Source organism: Carassius auratus, chromosome 33 (assembly GCF_003368295.1).
Source record: "Carassius auratus strain Wakin chromosome 33, ASM336829v1, whole genome shotgun sequence".
Classification (NCBI taxonomy): domain Eukaryota; kingdom Metazoa; phylum Chordata; class Actinopteri; order Cypriniformes; family Cyprinidae; genus Carassius; species Carassius auratus.
In genome coordinates, this window is record NC_039275.1 from 2,730,119 (window position 1) to 2,756,298 (window position 26,180).

At 34.2% G+C, this 26,180-nt stretch overlaps 1 protein-coding gene and 1 long non-coding RNA gene across 2 annotated transcripts in view; one reads left to right on the top strand and one right to left on the bottom strand.

Moving 5' to 3' along the window:
- LOC113052723 (homeobox protein cut-like 2) overlaps positions 1–26,180 on the top strand; it is a 144,743-nt gene that overhangs the window by 89,797 nt on the left and 28,766 nt on the right. The window contains 1 exon segment of the mRNA XM_026217140.1: positions 11,043–11,121. Coding sequence (XP_026072925.1) covers positions 11,043–11,121 — 79 coding nt within the window.
- On the bottom strand, positions 4,985–6,831 carry LOC113052726 (uncharacterized). Its single transcript, XR_003277105.1, has 4 exons — positions 6,643–6,831; positions 5,831–5,879; positions 5,207–5,354; positions 4,985–5,114 (listed from the first exon to the last, which is right to left on the bottom strand). It is a non-coding gene; the product is annotated as an uncharacterized LOC113052726 (long non-coding RNA).

The following is a 26,180-nucleotide window of genomic DNA, read 5'->3' on the forward strand; positions in this document are numbered from 1 at the left end:
TTCGGTTCGGTTCGGTTCGATACGTTTTAGATACAGCGAAATGTAAAAACATCTCAACTTTTCAGAATGCCGCAAGCGCACCGCGGGTCATGTGACAAGAACTAACCAATCAGCTTCATCCTTTCCCGTAACAAGGTTGAGAGCTCAGCCAAGATGAAGGAACAGCTGATCATAGTTGTATATGGATTGCAATTTTGAAATAAATTTAGTAGCAGAGCTACTGCAAGCGATTTTTAGAGCTGCAAATCCATTTATCCTTCGCTGAAATTTCCGCGTCTCATGGAGAGAGCACGTCATTGTTGCTTAGCAAAGACAGACGCCTCATGAGCGCTTCTGCCCGAGCGCTTTGGAAAGGAGGAGAAAGACGTGCTTAGCGTTTTCCACGCGTTTTTAGGAGCGATATGTGAACGGCCCCTAAGGCGCTCGCTCACTCAGCACGCGCTGAAGGCTCGTTGCAAAATGTCGAATGCATTTAACAGACCAGAAATATAAGATCCTAAAATAACCAACAGGTCTGGTGTTTGGGTTGGATTCCCTGTAAGCTATAGTGTCTAAATGCTGCAGGGATAGTTTGCTGCGTGCATGTTTCTCCTTTTTTTCGTCTTTTCCCAGATAGTACTGACGCATATATCCCAGATATTCCCGCTGGTTTTTTTTTTTTTTTTTTTTGTAATCCCGCTGGTGTACCCTGTCATGTTGCAGATGCGACATACCGTTGTTTTTTTATCCACCACTCTCTTGCCATCACCATTATAGCTTAAAGGGAATCCAAAGTGCACCCAAACACCAGACCTGTTGGTTATTGGAGGATCTTCTCATTTCTAGTCTGTTAAACGCATTGGCTATTTTGCAACGAGCCTTCAGCGTGTGCTGAGTGAGCGAGCGCCTGCTGAGTAGCATAACATAAACATATAAGATGGTGTTTTTTTCTTCTTCGGGAGTGTCAGGGGCGTTGCCTGTTACGTTGTTTGGGTTATTGGGCTACCTTGTTGAACGCATATCATTATATTTCTATCTCTCTCTTTTTTTTCTTTTTTTTTTCCAAATATAATTAATTACTCCAACGAACCGTTCGGTATACATAATGCGTACCGCGTACCGAACCGAAAGCGTCGTACCGAACGGTTCAATACGAATACGCGTATCGTTACACCCCTAATATATATATATATAAATGTTCAGCCATTAGGGCTAAAAGTGATGATTCTCTGCTAACTGTATAATCACCAGTTGTGATAATTGTAAATGATGAGTGTATAATTGCTAATTGTTATTCTTTATTGGAGTCTCTCTGCCTTCATTTCTTGCTAACGCTCTTTGTAACATTTTTGTTCTTTTACGCTGACTTTTCTTGATTACTTTGTGCTCTTCTTGACCCTCTCACAAGAGTTGTGTGTGTGTGTGTCGAAAGTTTGCACGTATGTGAAAATACATTCACAGATTCACAGTTTCTGTTCTCAAATTAATTGTGGGACTCCACAAAAACCACAGATGCTTTTGGCAGTCGAGCGTTTGATTTTTTTCTCTTCATTTGTGCAAATGAGAAATTAGTCAGTGAATGCTGGAGTGTGTTTTATGTAAAAACTAAATTATACCTTTAAGTTTTGGGACTAAAGTATCTTGAATTTCTTTGCGCTTTGAAGCTGTAATTATGAAGTAACAGAAGACGTGCAGTGCTGAGGTCTGCTTTTACAAACTAGAAGAAGAAATTACTATCAGCTTTCTACAGAATTATTAAAAGTGTCGTGTCAGACAGGGCTGTTTCAACTTTCAACCTTTTGTGAATTTGATAAAAACACACTTTTCATACTCTCACTAGTTAAATTTGTCCACTAATAATGCTAATTTATGCATATATTGTTAAAACACCTGGACTCAGTATGATTGTATTGTATAATATGTAGCAGCACAACTGTTTTTAACATTGATAGTAATCATAAATGTTTTTCATGTGACACTGAAGACTGGAGGAATGATGCTGAAAATACAGCTGCGCATCACAGGAATAAATTACATTTTTTTATATATTCAAATAAAAATAGTTATTTAAAATGATTTTTTTGTATTTTTATTGTATTTTCCAACATATAAATTCTGCCTGGGTGAGCAGAAAAGACTTTTTAAAATATCTTAAAAGCTTTTGAATGATGGTGAATACAAATAAGGAGAATTTTTCCAAACTGTTGTCTTAAGCAATAAGTGTGAAAAAAAAAAAAATCTGATTAAATCTATTTTTGCTTTTCACTTCAAATAAATACTCACAAAAAAGAGAAGGTTTTGAGGGTTACACTGTTTTTAACAGTACGTCAAACTTCTATTTCAAGATCAAGGTAAATTATTTCTCGTTAAACAAGTGTGTGTGTGTGTGTGTGTGTGTGTGTGACGGGTTAATGGTGTGATGTTGGAGGTAATCTGTGTGCTCTCCCGTTAGGAGATGATGAAGATTTGTGTAAAATTGTTACAGCACTCTAAAAAACACTGGGTTAAAAACAACCCAAATTGGGTTGTTTTTAACACAACTGCTGGGTAAATATAGGACAGAACCCATATGGGGTTAAACTAACCCAAGAAGTTGGGTTATTAATTTTAACCCAGCAAATGGGTTGTTTTTTTCTACCCAAAAATTGGTTATTTTTACAAAAATAATGGGTTAATTTGATTTCATAAATGGGTTATATTTTCAAAGGAATTTTTATTCCTTTTAACATTAAATATACCACATAATAAACAAACAGGACAAAATTGTATTATCTTTATTTTTCTTTCAGCATATTACACTTTGTAATTACACTTTACCTCAACCAAAAATTCAAGAGATCATACAAAACTAAAAAAATAAAATTCCATTTATAAACAGTATTTAAAACAATTTCTTTCACTTTTATGGTTTGCCTCTGTAACTTTACTAAACTGTAAATGTTTAGAAAAAAACATTTGAATTCATAAACTCCAAAGAACCACAAGGTTTAGTAATACATTTAAAAAATAATTAATATTATTTGTAATCCATATGCTCATGAAATTCATTAAGTCCAAAAAACCTCAAGGTTTTTTTTTAAATATACAAATAAATACTTATTTTTAAATAATCCATAAGCACATGAAATTAAAACTAAAATTATTTACCTCAATAACTGTTTGTTACAAAGCACATTTGTTTTAAGTCTACATTATGGACCTGTTGTTTTAAGTCTACAAAATGAACACAAAAATAAATCTATGAAATACAACGTATTGGCAGTAAATTATTTCTACATAAAAATGTAATTGATAATCATCAGTACGCATAAAGTAATACTCTTCCTCAAGCAATAAAACAGTTGTTTATACAAAAAAAAAAAAACAGAACAAAAATCTCATGTGCAAATAAAACTTAAACTAAAATGCTACCTCGTGTTCTTGAACCACTGTTTGTTCAAAGAACCTCTTATAATGTACTTGCAAGAATGTAGTGCCCAGTGCAAAAATTTCACTGTTGGGGATTCACTTCCCTCCAACTCAAAAATATTATGAATAAACTCCCTAATATAGAAACAATGTTTCGGTTAGTTTACATCAAAAACATAAAACGATTTGAAACATACATTTACTGTCCCAATGAAGTGAAGTGAAAGTGATGTGACATTCAGCCAAGTATGGTGACCCATACTCAGAATTCACGCTCTGCATTTAACCCATCCCAAGTGCACACACACACAGCAGTGAACACACACACAAACACAGTGAACACACACCTGGAGCAGTGGGAAGCCATTTATGCTGCGGCGGCCAGGGAGCAGTTGGGGGTTCGATGCCTTGCTCAAGGGCACCCAAGTTGTGGTATTGAAGGTGGAGAGAGAACTGTACATGCACTCCCCCCACCCACAATTCCTGCCGGCCCGAGACTCTAACACACAACCCTTAAATTGCGAGTCCAACTCTCTAACCATTAGGCCACGACTTCCCCTTAAACAATAGTGCTTTGTTCCAAAGCTTCTCCTGCGAGGATGACAAATGCCCGCGACGCAATGTGTCCATTTTCAAGTTACAGGACATAAGGGTAAGGTCTTGATGCTTCAGCCTGCTGGAGGTACTCCATATTTGTTCCAACCTAAAGGACAGATAATGCAAATGAATAAAGGTGAAACAGAATGGGAGTGTCAGGGGTGTGGGTATGGGTGGTGGGTTGGGGATTCATTCGAAACTGTTTATTCAATCAATAGCAAATATTAATTTATTGTAACAATATTTCACAACATTACTATTTTTGCTGTATTTGGATCAAATAAATGCCTTTGTAAGCAGAAGAGACTTAATTTAAAAACATTTAAAAAATCATACCGATCCCAAACTTTTGAATGGTAGTGTATTCAACCTGGTGAAGTCATTAAATGATTGAAGTAAATTTCTGTAAGTCGTACTTACAGGCTGAATGTCAATGAAAGCTTTTTTTGCTTTCATCATTGCTGGGTCGGACTGTTTTTCTGCCAATTTTGTAGGGTGGAGGTAGAAGCAAAACAGGTAACATCTGTTTGCATCTGTATGAAAATAATATTACATTCATCAACACTAGTAAAAACAGTAGCAAGTTGTCATTGAGAATATAAGGCCAGATTTACTAAACAGGTCAAATTAGCGTGAGTCCAAAATCCCATAAAAGTGTAGACTGAAGTGTAAAGTTGTGCTGTTGATCCACTGACAATATGCAAATAAAAAAAAAACACAGACACATAATGACCAACATATCCTGCATTTTCTAGCAGCATTATTGCCAAGCACAAAAATGGGTTAAAATATATAAACTACCAAAAATATGCAGTAATGTTAGTTGCAAAAAAAATGTGCCCAATTTTTCATCACTGCATTTCTTTAGTAATACTATGTAGTAATTTCTTTAGTAATACTATACTAATACTTCTGTAGTAAATACTATGGTGCAAGCTATTAGTAAATCTGGCCCATAATATCAAAATATTGTAGAAACATTTTAACCTTTAACAGTTGTCATTTCTTCAGCTGTACATGAAAGCTTTGCTTCTCGCTTCGCAAAAAGCAAGATCCTGTCAGTATACCAGCCATTTTTCAAACAGTTTTGGGGCTTCATCTTGATGTAAAATGTGAAAGTCCTGTGCAATCTAAAAGCAAAAATTACAACAAAAAAAAACTTCTCAAAAAAGACTTAATATAACTCATGTTACCATATGACAAATACATTATGTTAACATACCATGCCTGAGGTAGTTAGCCGAGGAAACTCATGGAGGACCTCAAACATATTTTCCAGATGTACTGTTCCACCTGGCTGATGGGCTGTGTGTTGTTTCTCAGCCATTGTTTAATTTCCTCAGCTCTCTCTTCAGATACGGTTGATTCTACTGGACAAAGAAATAGCAATGCTGTTAATCAAATAGAGGCTTATGAACATTTTTTACATGTAAAAGGATTAGTTTCCATAAAAACAGAAATACTCTTCAGAGCTTTTCAACACTTTAACTAGTAAATCCTGGATGTTTCTAAACTCCATGCAAACTGATTCCTGAATTATACTGCTTAACATTTCACTTTGCTCATAATTTGCTCACAAGTCGTTCCAAACCAGTAAGACCTCCGTTCATCTTCTGAAGACAGTTTCACGGTCTCACAGGTTTGGAACAACATGAGGGTGACTTATTAATGACATAATTTTGATTATTGGGTGAAGTAACGTTAACCCTTTAACTAAACGGGTATAACCACAATAACTTTACCGGATCTTTTTAATAATAGTAACAGCTGTTTTTTATGGTTTATGGTCATTTTATTATGATCAATGTATGGCAATCATTCAAATTAGATGAGATAAAAGTGTCACCTCCAGCGAAAGGCTGTGGATTTGCCACCACGGACAGTCAAGAGCGGGTCTGTGGGGAAAAAACTATATATTTTAGTCCAAGATTAATTGACACTTACCTGGATTTCAAATAATAATACATTTATTAATTGAATAAATGATTAGAAATTTATTTTTATTGTGAAAAAAAAAAAACCCGAAACGCATCAGAAAAAAAATAGGTAACGTTATCTCTGGTGCTTGCAAATGCAGGATGCTTTATGATCTATCATATAAGGTTAAGTGAGATTTTAAAATCAGAATGGGATATTTTTGCCAATCGGTAACGATTCAACAATAAAAAGACCAATACAAACCTTTATTTCACCAGAAAAAAAGGCTGAAGTCAGTTTGTTTTTAAAATAATTTCTCCTGTAACGATCCAAAATATGCCCGCGACAGATGACCCAAAAATTGGGTTGTTTTGACTTGGTAAGATGGGGGATGGGCAAGGCAAGGAATGCACGTTTACATCACATTGATCTCGTGGCATTGAAATTAATTGACTTAATGGACTTTGAAGTAAATTATGTCATTTAACAGTTATGAAGAAACGTAAGACTTTGACAAAAGGGTCGTTTAACACATAAAAACTGAAGAAAACGTATTTACTATCCAGCAGGCATTACCAGCAAACCAAAACGAGCGAATCTGGCGGTGCATTTAATGTCATGTAAACGTGACTGTTGTCGCACATTTCTTTGCCTTTTTATCGCTCGTTCGCTCATTATTATGTTATGTGTGTAAATATGTTTAAAAATACATGTCAAATGTATAAATATATTGATACGAACCTTATTTCTCCAAATATTACAGCGTGTGTGTGGCATCCACCTCCACCTCGAATTCAGTCAGCCCGCGCTGCGCTGATCCTGCGCGGAGTTGATTTGACCCAATGAGCTGGGTTATTGCGTCCGAGTGGGGGAGGGGGTGCATTGATTCAGCTCTCAGTGAAAACGACCCAGAAAATAACCCAGCGGTTGGGTTACGTAGAACTACCCGAAAACTACCCAAGACTGAGAAAATAACCCAAAAAATTTACCCAAATGGCTCAACCCAGCACTTGGGTAGAAAAAATAACCCAGGATTTTTTAGTGTGAGTGTATCGTGTGATGAGGATGATGATGCTGATCGTCATGGTGATTATGCTTTTGTCTAACAAGTCATTATGGCCTTGAAAAATGGAGGCTGAAATGGCTCTTCATCTTGTGTAAATTCATAAGGAGATCTTTGTTGTCTCTTGGAGAATTACAGGGATTTATCTTTGCGTGATTATCTGGCCATATGTGAGCCAGTCTGTGCTCAATTCATTCATGTTTCCAGTCCTGACTGCAAATGCTGGAGGGGGAAAAGTGTTCACAAATAAATAAGCATATGTCTCTAATAAGATGCAAATGTTATTATTATTTTTTTTTTTAAGTTGTAAATAAAGATTTTTGGTGTGTGTTGTAGGAAAATACTATTTCAGGCTTTCTAAAATTTCACAAATTTCAATGTTACATGTAAATTTTGTGTGTTTAATCGTGAATTTTATTAACATTGTAAAAGTGCACACTATTTTTTCCACTAAGTTGTAAATAAAACAAAAATTATTAGTGCTTTACAATAAAATACTATTTCAGTCTTTCTAAATCACAATTTCATGTTTAATTCAATATTACTTGCTATTTCTTTGTTATTATTTGGGAAATTCACTAACAATTTTAAAGTGAAAATTGCTTCTACACAAATTGTTTTTTCTTTTCAGCGTACACTAATTATTATTTTTTTTTCTAAAGTTGTTAATAAAACAAAAATTATTGCAGTACATACAAGAAAATACTATTTCGGGATTTCTACTTTAAAATTTCTTGTTTAATTCACTGTTACTTGCCATTTGTCTTTGTAATTATTAGTAAAATTTACTAGCAAATTCTGTTTTTTTTAATGCACCAAATTGGTATCTCTTTTTTTTTTTTTTTGCATAGTGTATATAGGTCATTGATAACTTGATTACTACTTTTAAAACATTGATCTGTTTGTTTTGACTGGCCTGATTTGTCAACTTCTGACTAATCCAATGGCATGAGTTTGGGGGCGGGACTATCTCTAAGTCTGACCAATGGCAGATGGGGAAGTGTTTCTGAAATGTTTCAGAAAATTGCAATTCCATGTGAAAATAACCAACTTGAGCTTTAAAGCTGAAACATAAGCAGTGTTAAATAGGTTCAGTGCCATTGAGAAGCAGCACTTATCAGACCAATCACATCTGCAGATGCTCTGAGTGGTTTAACATCGCACTCGCTCTCTTCCTTTACATTTGTTGGCTTGTGTTTGTTGTGTGAGCTCCAGTGCTGATGGAGCAACTGAATGTCATGACTTCAAAAAAGAGAGAGAGAGAAAACAAAAAAAATAAAGAGAGAAACACAATTGCTTTTAGACAGTGAGTGCGGGAGACTATTGTATCAGTATTGATTCCTGTAGCGCTGCTCTATTCTGCATGAACTCCACGAGACACGCTGCTTCAGACAACATGATGCTTATTGAGCAGGTTCAATGCAATGCTGCATATCATTTTCAAAGAAAGTAATATGCAGTATGTATAATGTGTGCAGAGTACAAATTTTACTGCTACTGTACAATGAAAATAATGTGCAGTATGCAGCAGCACACGTGTCACGGGATACTGTGTCACTCAGTGCAATTCACTTGACCTTTTAAATATGTTTTAAACATTTTTAACTTATTCGATCTAACTTCCACAAGTTATATGTTTAACCAAAATTGGATTAAAAGTGCACACTATTTTTATTTGTGAGATGGAATTAAATACAAAGTAGTAAAATGTGTGTTGCATACTGCATAGTGCTTTACATATTATTATGAATACTGATTACTGGTTTAGTTTCACAGTATCAGTGAAACTCCTGAAGAAATGTTTTGGTCATTTTTCACCCCCCCCCCCCACCCCCCAAAAAAAACAACAAAACAAAACATTTGCATGATAATGAAGCCCATTCTTAAGAGTATTCAATTATTGTAATAAATTAATACAAACAAATGAAGTGATAAAATATATAATATAATATAAATATTTATAATGTAAATATTATATGCTTCATTATATGATTTCCCATGAAAATTAAGCCTATTTATAGGACCATTAAAATTTTAATTAATAGAAAGAAATAAAATAGCATTTAAATCTTTTTAAAATTAAAATCTGCAATAATATTAACTAATATATATGTATACAGTATACATTTCTAAAAAATAGTCCTAAAATATGCTTCATCTTCTTTATGACAAAAAAAATTATTCTTTTAATTTTATATTTAAATAAATAAAAAAAATATTTAAATGTATGTGTAACCTTTTTTTTTTTATATAAATATGACCCAGATCAGTTCTTGACTCATGTACACTTCACAGTTTGGCGTATTCAACAGCAGCCATTGACCTCTCTTCACCCGCCACACTCTGAATCTCCTTCGAGTCAAGCGCTGATGACTTGATTTGAATGTGTAGGACTCTCCGTCTATTATTTCTGTTGAGTCTCTCTTCTGCCGTCACAAAGCTAGCATCGTCCTGGCATCATCACCAGACTCTCAATGACGGGACGGGCCGAGTGTGCACGGCTGGAGTGAATCGCTCTGACTCTGGAGCTCTTCTGTGTGGTCTTTGGAGCTGTAACCCACATATCCACAGGCACAGGTGCCCTCTCTATGGGGCCAGGTGGCGGTCCATTCTGCTCCTGCTTTTTCTTAATTAATCCGTAATTGGTTTGAGTCACCTGTGGAGAGGAGAATAGCAGGGGTGACGGGTCGGGTTAGAGGAGGTTCTGGTTGAATCTGACCTGGCTTCATTGTCCACAGTAGTCCAGCGCAGACCCAGAGCCCTCAGCAGCACAGACACACATACAGCCTTTATACCCTCTCAGAATAAAAAGGTGCAAAAGCTGTCCATAGGGTGGTACTTAAAATTGACTCTACAAAGGTGTTCCTTTTGAAAAGGTGACATCTTTTGTATCTTTACTGTACATTTAGCACTGTAGTGTTTAGAATTAGATAACACACTTATATAATATCCACACAACAATAATAATATACAGTACTGTTTGTGGTCAATAAGATAAAAAAAATTCTGAAAGACATTAATACTTTTAATTATCAAGGCTGCATTAAATTGATCAGAAGTGACAGGAAAGACATTTATAATGTTACAAATGATTTCTGTTTCAAATAAATACTGATTTTGTATTAACTGTTTTTCACATTGATAATAATCAGAAATGTTTCTTGAGCAGCAGATCTGCATATTATAGTGATTTCTGAAGATCATGTGACACTGAAGACAGCCGCGCATCACAGGAATTAATTACAATTCAAAATATATTCAAATAGAAAACAGATATTTAAACCTGTAATAATATTTCCCAATATTACCGTTTTTCAAATAAATACAGCCTAGGTAAGTCAAGATACTTCTGTCAAAAATATTAAAAAAACATATCGAACCTAACCTTTTGAACATTAATGCACATACTGTACACTGCATATTATTATTATTTTATAGAAAAAGTAAATAAATGTTTCAAAAATTAGTGTGCTTAATTGTCCACATGACCATTATAGATATTATTGATTCTATATTTTTTTCTCAAATAGGTTACTTTTTTAAAAATCCTATTTTATGTTTAAAAAAAAAAAGTAAACTTTTGGTATGATTAAATAAATCAGGGGAATTTTTTTTTTTTTTTTTAAATACTGTTTATACCTCCAGTTTGTTCTTCACACTGCAAGTGAAAGTTCAAGTCAAGAGCATTGCATTGTGGGAAACAGCAGTCTTTGAAGTGTGGTGTGTATAGTATAGTAAGATATAGTAAGTGATGCACTGTATTCATACTGCACAAATATAATGAGTAGAACATCCCCTTGTGTTGTGATGAGTGTGAAGTCGTTATGTGGAGTCTCTGGTATATTTGTCGAAGTATCGGAGGCTTTCTTGCATTGCTGACTTTATTAGACAGAGTTTTCCTCATGAGCGATCATGCTAATGTTTTTCTCTATTTAAGTACAGGAATAAACTTTGCTCTGTTCATTTGTAGCTCTGGGGTATCAACATATGGAGCAGAATTATTGACTGGAGTGTTTTATTATGTGTTGCGTGGCCCTTAAGTGTGTCCTGGATTGATGAGCTCATCTCTCTGCTGCAGGTGGTTGCGTTGAACCAGCGAAGTAAGGAGGCGGAGTCTGCGTTCCTGGGAATATATAAACAGCTGATCGAGGCCCCAGGTGAGCTGCACACACACACACACACACACACACAAAACCATACATTCACCGCTCAATTTCACATGACTCGAAGGAACATTTATAAACACAACTATAACGATAGCTTACATTATATTATTCATTAGATTTTTTAATGCCAATTAAAAACCGGTTTAAGGTGTCATATATCACGTAAAATAGTGTTTTTGTATTCTTTTTTACTCTTTTATTATTTACTATGTAGACATACTCTGATCTGGAAACATAAAACTAAATAGCAAAACGAATCCGAAATCGTGACGCTAAACCATAAGGTCTTTTACATACTGTACAACCACCCACAATTATACACACACACACACACACACACACACACATATGGCAACATTTTTATGTTCAATTTAGCAATTTTTTTAAGTTAAAATTTTTATCTAATATATATTTTTTTAATAGTTTAGTTGGTAACAATGCTAATTTAGTCACTTATATTTAAAGCACTATATTAGACTATCAATTTTATGCTTATGCTTTATGCTTATATTTTAATTTAAATTTTATTTGCTTTTATAATTTTTTTGTTTTAGTTCTAGATTTAATTTAAAAAAAATTCGGTTATAATAATTTATGACTGAAAATGTATTTTATTTTTATTAGCTACCAAAGCAACATTTCAAATTTGCATTGAGGTTCATCTAATATTTATATTTTATTTTTGTTTCAGCTTTACTTCAATTATTACAAATTATTTGTATTAGTTTTATTATTTTATTAGTTAATATTAGTAATAACAGCACTGGTTGTTTTCAATTAGTCCACTATATTAAATTATATATTTATGCTTATGGCATCATTTCCATGAACTTATTAGATTTGGACTTCTTAAAGGTACAGTAGCAGATATTGCCAATGTGAGCAGATATTTCTAATTTTCGTTATTGTTTTTTTTTTTTCATGTAATATATAATTTTGATTTCAGCTTAATCCTGCTATATTACAGTATATAAATTATGACATCAGATGCTCATTAACATATGACCATGTATATTTACATATAAACACCTTTACTGTATCTTGGTTTGCCCTCATGAGGTAATTTCTATATGAAAATCTTAAAGGTACAGTAGCAAAAACGGTCTGTGTGTAAATTATAATCTAAAACTGTTACTCTTAACTGTTTTTGTTTAGTACTATAGTAAGTGTTTGCAAAAGTGTAGAAAGTGGCCCCTTTTTTATGCTTGTTGGATGTGTTTGGGGTCGTGTGGGTCCATATGGTCTCAGGTTCTGTTGACCGCTGTGGGCCAATCAGAACTCAGCTGGCGGCTGACCGACACTCACAAGTGAAACGTGTGATTGATGAGGAGTGTAGAGCAGAGGAGAAACGATAAGAGAGAAACCAGACAAATAGACACGAGAGAAAGAGAAAGAGGACAGGGGCCTGATGCTGGACCGTCCTATCAGAGATCACAGGAAGCTGATGTCACTGTTTACACATTCATTGACTTCTGCTGGAGAGATAAGCTCCAAAACCTAGGGAGCTGCCTACCTAGACAGCAGTTTCAGGCATCACGGGCAATCCCAGAATGCATTGCGACGGGTTCTGTGAATAAATCCAAGCCGGTGGATTAGGCAAACTATATGTCTCCCAGTGCTGAGAAGTAATGATTAAACATTTCTCAGTGTAATTTTAACCAGTTTTTGTGTGTGAAACATATTTTTTATGCTTGTTTAAGTATTGCAATGCAATATGTGCTATTGAAATCAGTTATGTTTTGAGTGAACAACGCTGCTTATTTAGAGCATTTCAAACAGTTACACATGAGACTTATACTTATATAGACAGAAGTTTTGTATAAAACAGACTGACTTTAAAGATATATCTGATCTCTTGCACTTCATTTTGTTCCATGCTCTTTGAAAGAAGTAATGCATTTTCTTTTGTGTAAAGTGTCTCGCTTTGAAGATGTATTCGTTGTGAATCCCTGACCTATAGCTCTCCTATCAATATTTTTTATTTATATCATTTTTATATGTATTGACAAAAAACATATTTTCACTTACAAGAGTACTTGTGATTCTTTCTTCCTTATTTAGAAAATAAAAACACATTTCAGGAAGCATGTCGGATGTGGTGAATGGTGCAGACAAACTTTAAACAGCCTTCTTGCACTGGAAATAAAATAGTTCTGGTGGCATTTGAGCTCCAGATAGATTGTATTTGTTATTCGACTGTTTTAACTTGAAATGTTTGAAGGACTGGATACCATTCAGAGGTTTGGTGTCAGTAAGGTTTTTAGTGTTTTTAAAAGGAGCTTCTTCTGTTCATAATGGCTGGATTTATTTGATCAAAACTACAGGAAAAACAGTTATACTGTGAAATATTATTACAATTTCACAGAAGTGTTTGCTATTGTAATATATTCCCAAATGTAATTTAATTCTGTGATCAAAGCTGTATTTTCAGCATCATATTCCAGTTTTCAGTGTCACATGATTTTTAAGTAATCATTCTAATATGCTGATTTGCTGCTCAAGAAACATTTCTGATTAGTACAAAATACAGTCAGCTACTAAAATAATGTAAAAACTAAATAAACCTATAAAGAAGAATTGATTGGAAATGTTTCTTAACAAATGTTTTAGACACACAAGGGCCATAAACTTTGACGAAATCTGTCTGAATTTTGTTTTTGCCTTTATGTAAAAAGACCTGGTGAATAACTCCGATTTTACCTCGTCTGTGCATGCTACAAAAGTGTGACGCTGTCTAAACGCTGCCAAAGTTTTCCCCCAAAGCCGCGGTCGTCAGGTGCTCGCATAACCTGCCGTTTGACCTCCCTGCGAATCGTCCTGATGACGAGAGCTATGTTTTCATCTGTATCGACCCCTGACGGATCCTGCCATCTGTGAGGCCGATCCTGTCGTCTACAGCATCCTATTAATCTGTTCTTTCCACTGGCTTTGAGCAAGGTCACCCCACCCGCCATCCCGGGAATGAACTGTCCCAGGTGCTGTAAAGGACAGGAAACTCACTCTGAAACTCTGAAGATTGTAGATCAGACATGTTGATTAAATGTGTGTTCATAATCAGAGCACATACACACACTGAGTCGCTTTACATGTACAATAAAGTACCACAAAACAGCACATAATAATACAAAGGAAATTTTTTTTCAGTGGTATTTTTACTTTGCTGCTGTACTTAAGTAAATTCTTTTTAAGAATCTGTACTTTACAGGAGTATTTTTATTTGGAGAAGCTTTTATTTTACTACATTCCAAAGCATAATTTTGTTGTTTTTACTACAATACATTTTATAAAAACATACCTGGAGAAATCGTCACCCAATCTGAGACGCGATAGTGGTGTCCCCTCTGTTGATGTAACAGCGTTACGTAAAATATAACTAGATACATGTAACATCGAACTAGATACATATAACAGTGTTACATAACATCTAACTTGAAACATGTAACATTGTTACATAACATCTAACTAGATACATATAACAGTGTTACGTAATATCTAACTTTATACATGTAACAGTTACGTAACATCTAACTAGATACATATAACAGTGTTACATAACATCTAACTTGAAACATGTAACATTGTTACGTAACATCTAACTAGATACATGTAACAGTGTTACATTTTAATTACAAATTAAATGTAGAAATTGAATCAGTTATAGTTACTTAAAAAAGTGTATTTAAATTACAGTTACTTATGAAAATGTCAATGATAATAAAGGGGGTTATATCTGAATATTTTCTGTAAAAAACTAGGATATATTGAATAATATGAATATGTTGCTTTGCCTGTTTTTGATGCCTCCTGCCGTTTAAAGACTGTTCAGTAAAGCAATGCTACTTTGATGATACATGCTTCATGCAATAAAAGTATCTGAACATCCTTTAAGATAAAATTTATGTATTATATTTTGAACTTTTGGCCCAATTTTAACTTTTTTAAATTATTATTTATTGTTTTAAATGAATGAAAATGTTTAATTTGATGAGGTTTAAGCTTTAAAAAATAACATTTACAAATGGAGTGAGAAAATTACAGAATAATTCAACAAGCATTCTCTAAAAACAAGTTACACACTTTATACAGTTTTGCTTCTCAGATTAATTTCATTGTAAGGATGTTGAGATATTCGGAAGAAAAAAATACTGATTATGATTTTTTTTTATGCATTATCAGCATTGGATTGTGTGTGTAACACACTCAGCACTTTCAACTAAGATCTAATTACTTTATCTTAATCTAAAACAGCTTTTCTGCGGTTTTAACTGAGGCAGTGATAAATAAAATGCACTTTTTAAATAGATTTGTACATTTTCTACCATAAATGAGTGATGTTGCCTGTGCAAAATCACCACTATGATTCTTATAGGAGATAGTTTTTTTGGAGTATATTGTATTATTAGGTTTGCCCTATAAAATACACAGCTGAACATATTTTCATCCATTCAAATCCTGATGCATTAAATCAGCTTCTGCTTTAGTGTCTCAAGGCATTTAAGTGTGATTATGTCCATCATGGTTGTATAGGCGGCTTCAGTTACTGTACCTGTACCGTTTGTGCACCAGATACTGTATTAGGAGATAAACACGTAACGCAGGTTTCCACTGCTCTGCCTTTACTCTTCAATGACTGCGATAGAGTCCTGCGACCTCTGTTTTAATGCACTGCTTTTACGGTATTGATAAAGTTAACAAAAATATGCTGCTCATCTGTTTATCTACAACGAGTTGAGTTTGGAGGAGGCGAAGGGAAAATGCTGATGTGTCCTTTACGCTCTACATGCTAATCGCTCTGTGTGTCTCTCGTTCTGTCTGTGTGGCTGATATCAACAGAAATCCACCATCGCGATGATGATGGCTCCCCATCTCCACGTTCTTATGTTTAGCTCCGTTTTCCTGTTTTGTCAGCAATTATTGAATCCCTGATTGTTCAGCTGTGCATAATAACGAAAAACTATTGTAAAACAGATGTGAATCTTTTCTCAACTCTGGGCACTTTTGGCCCTGTGGACGCTTAGAAAACAAACTTGCACTTGCACTAGTTTATTTAATTTGTCAGCTTACCGTAGACATGCACACATCATAAAATAAATCTGTTCTTGTCCATTTTATATATCTATCACATCATTTGTTAACATTCTAAAATAAAAAAAATTAACATTTTTGTCCATCTCTTTTATATTGTTAAGTGTAATCTAATCATTTTATGGATCCTAAATATACGCAATTAAATAATATTTTTTATTGTTGCATATTATGACAAAATTACAGCTTTACTAGAAATTATGCACAAAAAATATATAAAAACAGGAGAAATATTAAATATAATAAAATATATAATAATGTAATATTATAAGTAACATGAAGGTAGAAATTAAATATGTGATATTTACCTTGGCTTTTCTTTGTTCCTTACATCTCAAACTAAATCTCATTGACTTTTAGTAAATATTATATTTATTATCTTAATTGTGTTTTTAAAACAATATTGTGTGAAAAGCATTTTTATAAAGTGACTATTTAAAATGTTTTTAACAAGTGTATTTTATTACTATTAATTTTATGTATACACTTGAGATGATTGAGAATGCATTTTCACAAAATAACTATTGAAAATGGTCCTTAATGTTTTGCAAATATATACACACACAAACACAAACTTATCTTCAGAAAGTAAAATAACTAATTAAAAATATAAAAATAATGGATTGTAATGTAAAATGTAATTTAATGTGTTTTTATATTTTAAGATTGAGAATGTACACTCTAAAAACTGCTGGGTTGAAAACAACCCAATTTGGGTTATTTTGACAACCCAGCGCTGGGTCAAAAAGGGACGAACCCAGCGCTGGGTTATTTTAACCCAACCAGTTGGGTTATCATATTTAACCCAGCCTGCTGGGTTGCCTTTTTTATGGTTTAAAATGACTATATTGCAGGGTTTAAAAAAACAGAGCGGGTGTTTTTTTATCACTGTATTTCAGAAGGAAAACTACTGTATTTAGAAAATGTTCTTTATCATTTCGCATGTGCTTGATAAGGCAGCGTTTGTGAGCTCAGCACCGCTCTGCAGCCGTTACCGGAGAAACCTACCTCTCCCGCTCTTAGCGCCTCCTGCTGGCAGAAAATAAACTCGCAGAGTGCAGCCATGTGGGGAAACAATGCATTTCTACGTTAAAATTAACCCAAATTGAGCTAGGCATTAAACCTACAAATGTTGTTTATTTTAAATATCACTTTTACACACAAATAATAATTACCAAAAGGAAAATATTTATTAAAAACAAGAGAAAAGTCAAAAAGTAACATGTTAGAAGAAATGCAGAAAAGGATGGCATTAACAGCTACAGAGTTCATAAACAAAGCATTGAACATTTGATGAATATAACTTAAGATCAAATTGGACTTTGTTCAATTGTATATATATTGTATAAAAATATACGAAAACACATACGATAAATTTACAATTAGTTAGGTTTTTTTCCAACTATTCTGGCATGACAGTACACAAATAAATCACATTAACTATGATATTATAACATTTAACAGACGCATGTGTGTGTGTGTGTGTGTGTGTGTGTGAAAGAATGTGAGCAGGTGTATGAATGACAAAGTGTAAACTCTTCTACTAAACAACACAGAAAAAGCATTTAACTTTTTTTTTTTTTAACAAATTATACACTTACAGTTTGTTTCATAGTCCATGAATACAGATCATGCATCACGGTCAATTTTCATGATCTCTTTAGCATAACTGATGTAATCATGAAGAAACCCCATCAGCACAGCATGTGACATCTTCTACATCATCCAGGGCAGCGTCCTCCTTTAAAACCACCGCTGTTTAGGGGAAAGAAGATTCTCCTCTCTGACCAGCATTCATCCCAGTCACCGTCTGTTCTTCATCAGTGGCCTAAGAGAAACACATTTGAAAAAATTAAACATTTAATTAAACTATCCATTTTCAGGTAGAGGTGTATTCACATCCGTAAGGATAGGTAAATAATCTGTGTTAAAGTTTCAACACTTTGTGCGGTTGTTTAATGTCTCAGTCCACCACAGCTCTCATGAAGTCTATAATGGCAGCACTAGTGTGAGGACAGGTGATATTGTTTGAATAAATATTGCTTTCAGAAAGCTTCTTTACTGAAACATTAAAACAGTCATGACCTTCACATACCTCACAATATTCATGTACATGGAGGGCTGCTCTTCAAACCGTTAGTTCACCAAATAATTAAAATGTTCATAATTTACTCTCCTCATGTTTTTCCAGACTCATACAAAATCTGCTAATTTTTTGGAAAACGTATGAATATATTTAATATTCTCTTTTTGTGTCCTCCATTGCTGGTCTGGGAGACCAGTATTTTATTTTGAACATACATGTTTGCTATCATATAATTTAGGATGTATTCATATATAAATATCAGAATTTACTTCTACATAACTCTATATTTACGAAGCTTGAAAATACTGATTATCTAAACTATAAATGGATTAACAAATATTATGAGAAAACTAAAAATATATTAATTTATGTTGTAAAGACAGACAAAAGTCTTATAGGTTTGGAATGACTTGAGGGCAAGTAAATTATTTTTTGTGTGAACTTTACCTCTAAGAGCGAAGACCAAGAATAATGACTCTCCAAATCAGACAACTCCAAAGTTGGTTTGAGTTCTGCAATAAAAAACACAGACATCAATGGTCTTAATGAAATGAGCACGTAATCACACTGTTGTTGCATCAAAATGTGAAGTAAACTGGCAGGAGACGACAGAAAAATTTATTTTCTAAAAATAACTTACATAAAATCTCAAAGGAATGATGCTCTCCCATGTCTCTTGCTTTTAACATCTACAAAAACAAAAAACAAACATTATTTTACTCTTATTAAAAAAACAACAACTGATAACATGAAATATGAAGTTTAATTGCCTTAAACGATCTTTCCCTCTCTTCAGAAGAAGCTGAGAAAACCACCTCCTCACACAAGCAGACTTGTGTGTCCTTAACTCCAGTTAGTTTGAGTTCTGCAAAGAGGGACATCAATGGCTTCAATAAAATATTAACATATACATACATACATATATAAAATCACACTGTTTTTGCATCAAAATGTCAAGTTAACAGACGGGACACAACAGAAACATTAATTTTCTAAAAAAAAAAAAAGTAATAATAATTTAACTTACATCAGTCTCAAAAGAATGAAGTTATCTTGTCTCTGGATTTCAACATCTAAAAAAAACACACACATTATTTTAGTCTTAGTCAAAATAAAGATAACTTGATGTTTTTTTGAAGTTTACTCTCCTTAAACCGTCTGTCCCTCTCTTCAGAAGAACACCTCCTCCTCATCCTCACACAGGTCTGTGACTCCTCAGACAAACAGCTTCTGTGTCTTTAACTCTCAGCGCGAGGACAATGAAGACAGGAGCTGGACAAGTCTGAAATAGTACATGTAAAACATACTTTTAACAGTTAACACTTCAACAGCCTCAAAATAATTATGCTAGTCTTTACCACACAATGCCGTTTCCTTTAGGAGACAAACATACATTCAGTTTAACCGAGAAAAAAAAGACAAATTCACATGAGCGTAACCGTGACCATAACCGTCTGTTAACGCCTCAAAAAGTACAGATAATGTAAAATCTTATGTAAATATGACAAAATACATTCACAGACGTTATATTAAAAGTACATCCTCCGTTCAATAACGTTACATGAGGCAGTTAAGACCTCCGTGTCCAAGGCGAAAACCGCGTCCGTTTTTTATATATATATATACCGTTAAGCTCCTTTGTTTCCGCCTTTCATAAAACCTTCCGCCTTTCATACAACCGGGTAAACAATAAAAGATAACTTTACATTTTGAATATTTAACGTTACTTACCATAGTCTTTCACTCGCTTCTCGCTTCTATCACGCTGAGAAAATGGCGGCTGCTCGCACTGGAAACGTACCATTTTGACGTGACGTGCGTGCTCTCCTTCACGTCCGCGTCCTCAACCCACCCCGCTGGGTTAAAAAAAAAAAGAGTTATTTTCAACCCAAACTTGGGTTAAAACATCCCAAAGTCCTATCCAACGGCCTCAACCCAGCAGTTGGGTTGAAAAAACAACCCAGCGTTTTTTAGAGTGTATCTTGAAAAAGGTAAAACTAATAAAATCAATATTTTAAAAAGACTTTTGAGTATCAAAAATAAAATGATATTCATAAAGATAATAAAATATAATAAAGTGATATTCAAAACATGTCCTAAAGTGATATGACAAAACTAGTTCTCTTAGTTATTTATATCTGTTTGTATTAATAAAAATCAACCTTGTGACATAAAAGTGCTTGTACTGTAGTCGAAGAAACACCTGCATATGAGACATAAATCTGCTCTTGTGTGTGTGTGTTTGTTTGTGTGTGTGTGTGTGTGTGTGTGTTCACCAAAATAACAAAGTTAAACATTTTATTTCTTTGTCTGTTTCCACAATCGACGACTTCCTGTGATCTCGCAGCTCTTGCGGCTCTTAAGGGAAGGTCTGTTGTCTGCTTTCTGCTTCCTCGGAGCGCCTCTCCGTTCTCAGGTAGCTCATCTGGGAGGCTCGCGGCTCACCTGATGTTGTTAACGGGCCATCTGCTACACGTTCCCCATCCGAATCCCTCGCCCCGAGAAGATTCATCACAGCCTCGGCTGGAAATAACACAGCTCTCGGTTATGTGTTTTTAGCGCCGTCATATTCATGCCCCGCGGTCATATGGATGCTTTCCATTTCTGCATCCTCTTACTGGAGGAAAGTCAAAGTTAGTCCCTCCAGAGGAGCGTCTTTCCTGCTTTGCCGGCGTGTTCTGTCACTCAAAAGCGTCTCTCTGTAGCCGCTCACCTGGAGAGGGATGTTGCCAGGGGCGTAGCCATAAGACAGGCGCCGCGGGTGCTCGCTCTACCTCTGCCTGTGTTTTTTTTTTACCCATAATCCCCTATGCCCCCCTCTCCCTCCCTCAGTCCCCTTGAGGCAGTGTCTTGAACGTTTCATGTCAGTCGAGAGCTGTGGATCTTCAGGAAATCGCTGTGTGTCGACCGAAACCAGCTGCTTTTAAAAGGATCCAACTTCAGCCTTCTTCATGCCGCTTGCTCTAATGAATGCTAGTGCTACGGCGCTGACTAGTGGTGACCAGCGGTACTGCAGAAGAGTTCAGCAGGTCACTGCCAAAATTAGTATTTACTTACTTTCAAACCTCAATCACTGATTGAAATCTTTCATAAAGATCTAAATGTAACCATTCACTTTTAATACAGCACTGACTGGCTACAAAAGGCAGCATTAAAGTGTTATAAAAATATATTTAGAGACATCTAAAGTCATCTGATCCTTTGTGTGAACAACGGACCCAAATTAAAGAGATTATTTGCTAATAATCTTTCCTTATAACCTCATATTGCTCATATAACAAATTATTTTGTCTACTTTTGATCAAACGCTATTAGGGTTAGTGTTGCTGGTTGCAGTGGAAATTACATAAAAAAAGTCTCAAATGTTTTTGAACGTTATATATATATAATTTCTTTATTTGATTTAGGTGTAATTAAAAATCAGTTTTTTTTTAATGATGGATTTTTGTATATTATGACTGAGAACGTATCTGGAACAAAGATAAAACAAGTAATATAAAAAGACATAACATTTTCATTCCTTTATGGTCTATAAGATGGTGTTTGGCATTATTGATGTGTTCATGTGCATATTTTGAATGAAAATGTGAGATTTGAAAGCTGCAGATCAGTGAATTACTACTTAAATTTGCGCTTGTACTTACATTGTAGCCTACATTTTCATTATGTAAAAAAAATGACAAAATATTAAAAAGATTAAAGTGTTCTAGTTTATACACACTATTCCAAGTCTTTGGAAATCATTAAATTCCTTTTGTGAGGAACAGACCGCACTTTAACTCATTATTTACTCACAAATCCCAAATGACTTTGTCTACTTTTATTTAAACGTTATTAGGATAAGTATGGTTGTTTTTAGTGCAAAATATGTCATAATTTTTTGTTAAAAAATTCACACAATAAATATTATTTTTTAAAATGTTTTTTATAAATATTAAAACTAGTTTATCTTATTATTTAATCATAGTTGTGATTAAAAATAAAATATTTATATGATGGATTTATATCATGTTCTAAGAATGAGAATGTATGTATAAAAGGTAAATCAATCAAATCAATCATGTGAGTCAGTGAATTATGGCTTAAGTCTATTCATTGCACATATAGTTGTTGTAGGACTTAACACATGAATCATAAAAGCTCTTTTAGTAGTGCTTTTCTGATGTTTTTGGTCATTTTGGAGACTTACAGAATCCATTCGGGTCCCAGAATAACTTAAAGGTGATCGACTATTTCTTTAACCATCAAAGATTTCCACGTTGATGACAGTTTGAGATGTACTTTGGATCCGTGTCACCCTGTTAATTCCCTCATGCTGGAGCTGTAAGCCTCTTTATGCCCCCGTTTTCATGAAAGAGTGACAGTATTTTGTGCAGTTCATTATTTTCCTCCACACTGAAGGTGAATCTCACATGAGCTACCGTAGTTTTGGCACACAAAAACAGCATGCTTTGATGTGCCTTTTCCTCCATTGTGTTCTGGTTTTTTATGGTCTTGAGGTCCTTCAGGAGCAAATGCGTTCAGTGTCACATGTTTCGTTAGTAGTTCACACTCTGAGCGTCTCATAGTTGGAGATCTGAGTCTTTCAGGGGATTTTTCCTCAGACATCTGCGTGTGTGTGTGTGTGTGTGAGATCTCGGTGGGCCGCCTGAGATTATGTACTGATGATTTGTAAGAGCAGTAATAAACACAAAACCCAGGAGATGTTTAATAATGCATAATGTTCATAAAAGTGCTGCCCGGCCAATGAGTCCCTATAGAGAAGAAGCCCAGAGGGAGAAAATACTGGAGCCAGTGTGTGGAGGAAAATATAGACGCCTCACAGTAACTTACAGTATGCAATATCCTCTTGACAAGTCATTATGAAAATAATCATGTTCTTAAGTGCTTTACCTGATGAATTAAAGGTAAAATATGATTTAAACAAATTGTAGAATTTACGGTGATTACATACAGTGGCTTCAAAAGGTATTAAGACAAATTTTGTTTTTACAAATGTGTGAATGTCTTTGCAATAAATATCAAAATATCAACAAAAAACTGAAACAAATAGATGAATCAAAAAATCTAAACCTCCTCTGAACAAGTACAATTTTGTCATATTTTGGGTTGTTTTCTAGAGAATATGTTTTGAATTATTTTTCTCAGAAATATCAAAGTGTCATTTACTCCAGAATAAATACATAAAAATAAATAAATCATTAAAACAAGAATGGTATAATTGTGTCAGATATATTATTTTGTGTTTAGTAAATATATTTAGAATTATTTTTATTTCGCTTAGAAGTATAAAAGTAAGAGTGATTTATTCCAGTAAAAAATAATAAATAAAAATACATTAAAAAATCTGAATGTCTTTAAAACAAGTGTAATTTTGTCAGAACTTGTGATTTATTTTTAGTGAAAATATTTGATTTAAACTTTTTTTTTAATCTAAGCAAGTGTAATTTATTCCAGTAAAAATTAAATCAATTAAAAAAAATCTAAAACTCCTTAAAACAAGTATAATTGTGTCAGATATTACTATTTGTTTTTATAGAATATATTGTGAGTTTTTTTTTTGAAAGATCAAAGTGTCATTTACTCAGTTAAAAAAATAATTATTGAACACATTTTTAGCACAATTTTATCAGAAATTAATTTGTTTTTAAAGAGTTTTAGATTTTTATTTTATTATAAACATAAATGTAATGAAGTTTAGTAGTAATGAGAGGTCTGACTCTTTTACATAAATCTGTTCTTTTGAACAGTTCGTTTTAAAGAATAAAATTAACAAACTATTTCTGAGACTGATTCTTTTGCTCACTGATAACACACTGCTCATAATGCACATGATGCTGATTACTTTCTTTGATTAGCTTTTATTAATAAGGCTGCTTATTATAATTGAATGTGTCCCAGTTCAGATTGTTAGTCTGGATTTAGCTCATAAAGTTGAAGCCATTTTGGACCAACCTATATTTTGCATTTAAGAAATAAAAAACTTCATTAATACCAGATGGTTCTCAGTTCAATTAGCCACTGAAATGTTTAACCATTTCAGTGAACCATTAAGAACAGCTGAGTCAGATTTGTGAATGAATCGTTCAGACTGGTTTCGATTCTCTGACAAGATCAGACTCAAAATGTCAATTAAATTTATTTTTCTGTCATTATTTTAACTCATCCAAATAACTGAACCAATTTCAACTTAATTTTTGAAGTTATATGTTATAGTTATACACTGTAAATAATTTCCTGTAAAATTTACCGGCAAAAACCATAAACTGACGTTCCCAGAATTCTCTGCGTTGCATTTCAAATTTTGTTTGAATCTGATGTTTTTTCTCTGAAATAACTGTTTCTTCCTTTTTTCTGTTGTGTTTATTAGGGTTGCATGTTACATATAATGTTATTAAATGAATGTTTATTGCGTATTTCAGTTTAATGAGCCTCACCATGATGGTGTTTAGTGTTTGTGTGAATGACTCTGTATATCTTATTATTTAAAAGCTGCTTGTGATGGGCTTTGTTTCATCACGTGACTCTCTCATCACCGCCTGCTTTTGGTGGTTACCAGTGTAATACAAAAGAACAAAACAGATTTCAGTGCTTCAATAAGTTGGTATATTAACATTATATCAGTTAAATTACGGTATTAAACTGCACATTTAAGGTAAAACAGCTAAAACAGTGTTACCCTTTTTTTTACAGTAAATTCTGGCAACCACAGCTGCGTGTTTTTTACCGTATATTTTACGGGTTTTATTTTACAGCGTAGGTTCAACTTGATTTTTTTAGTCAATTGAAATGCAGCAACTGAATTAAAGTTTTAAGGCTGAAGTAGGTGGAATTTTTTAGCATACACAATTTACTTTTCAATTTAGCATTGTTGTTTTAAGGATGACTTTTTACTGGAAAACAAGCCTAAACATTGTTTTTAAAGTGTGTACGTGCGCCTTTGAGATGAATGACACTTGCTCCGATATTTTGTTTGTAATGCAGTGACATTCAGACATCGTAAGTGTCTTTTTGAGGCTGTTTTCTCTCACAGATTGTATGTGACTGTATCTGAATCACTCCATGTTTCGTCCCACATTTCCTCATGACTCCTGAGTCAGATTCACACGGCTCCAGACGTCACAGACATCTCCTGAAATCATCCTGCTGGCCTTGACTTGAAATTTCAGAGTTAACACAAATTCTCGGCCTCTCTCGCCCGCTCTTTCAGCTTCCCTCTTGTTTGTATCCTTCATCTTTTCTAGAGATCACTCGTCTCCAGCGAAGCCGCACGCAGCTGCTCCTCAAGCGCACTTCACAGCTGATTCTTATTGATGTTTGTCCGACTGTGTCCTTCACGACGCCACTAAAACAAAAAGGCTTTGAGAGGGAACCTTCGGCGCACACAGTCATCTCTCTCTTTTCCACCCCCTCTCTTCACTTTATTGCTTTCTTCATCAAGGCTTTCACAAAAGCATTTATTATTACCGCTCGAGTATCAAGGGCAAAGAACATTGAATGTTAAAATGAGAGGAATTTAAGTTTCAATGGTGTTTTTCATGGAGCATTTGAGATCAAGTCGCATTGTTCTCATGCTTTACATTTTCAAAAACGTACAAATATGCTGCATCGGTTGTATCAGATGATGATTTTCATAATCGGGTGCAATATATACTATGCCACTGTTAGCTTTCAGATAGATAGATAGAGGTTTGAGACATTGTTGAGATCTTTTCAGCAACACTAGAAGAGACATGTTCGATTTTTGCTGTGTTTTTCTCAGGAGAATCATCGGAGATGTGCCTGTTTAATTTTATTGTCTATAGGAGATGCATCTGAGATAATAAAGATATTTTATTTCAACTCTACAGAAGCGTGGTAATACCACGGTACTTTCTGC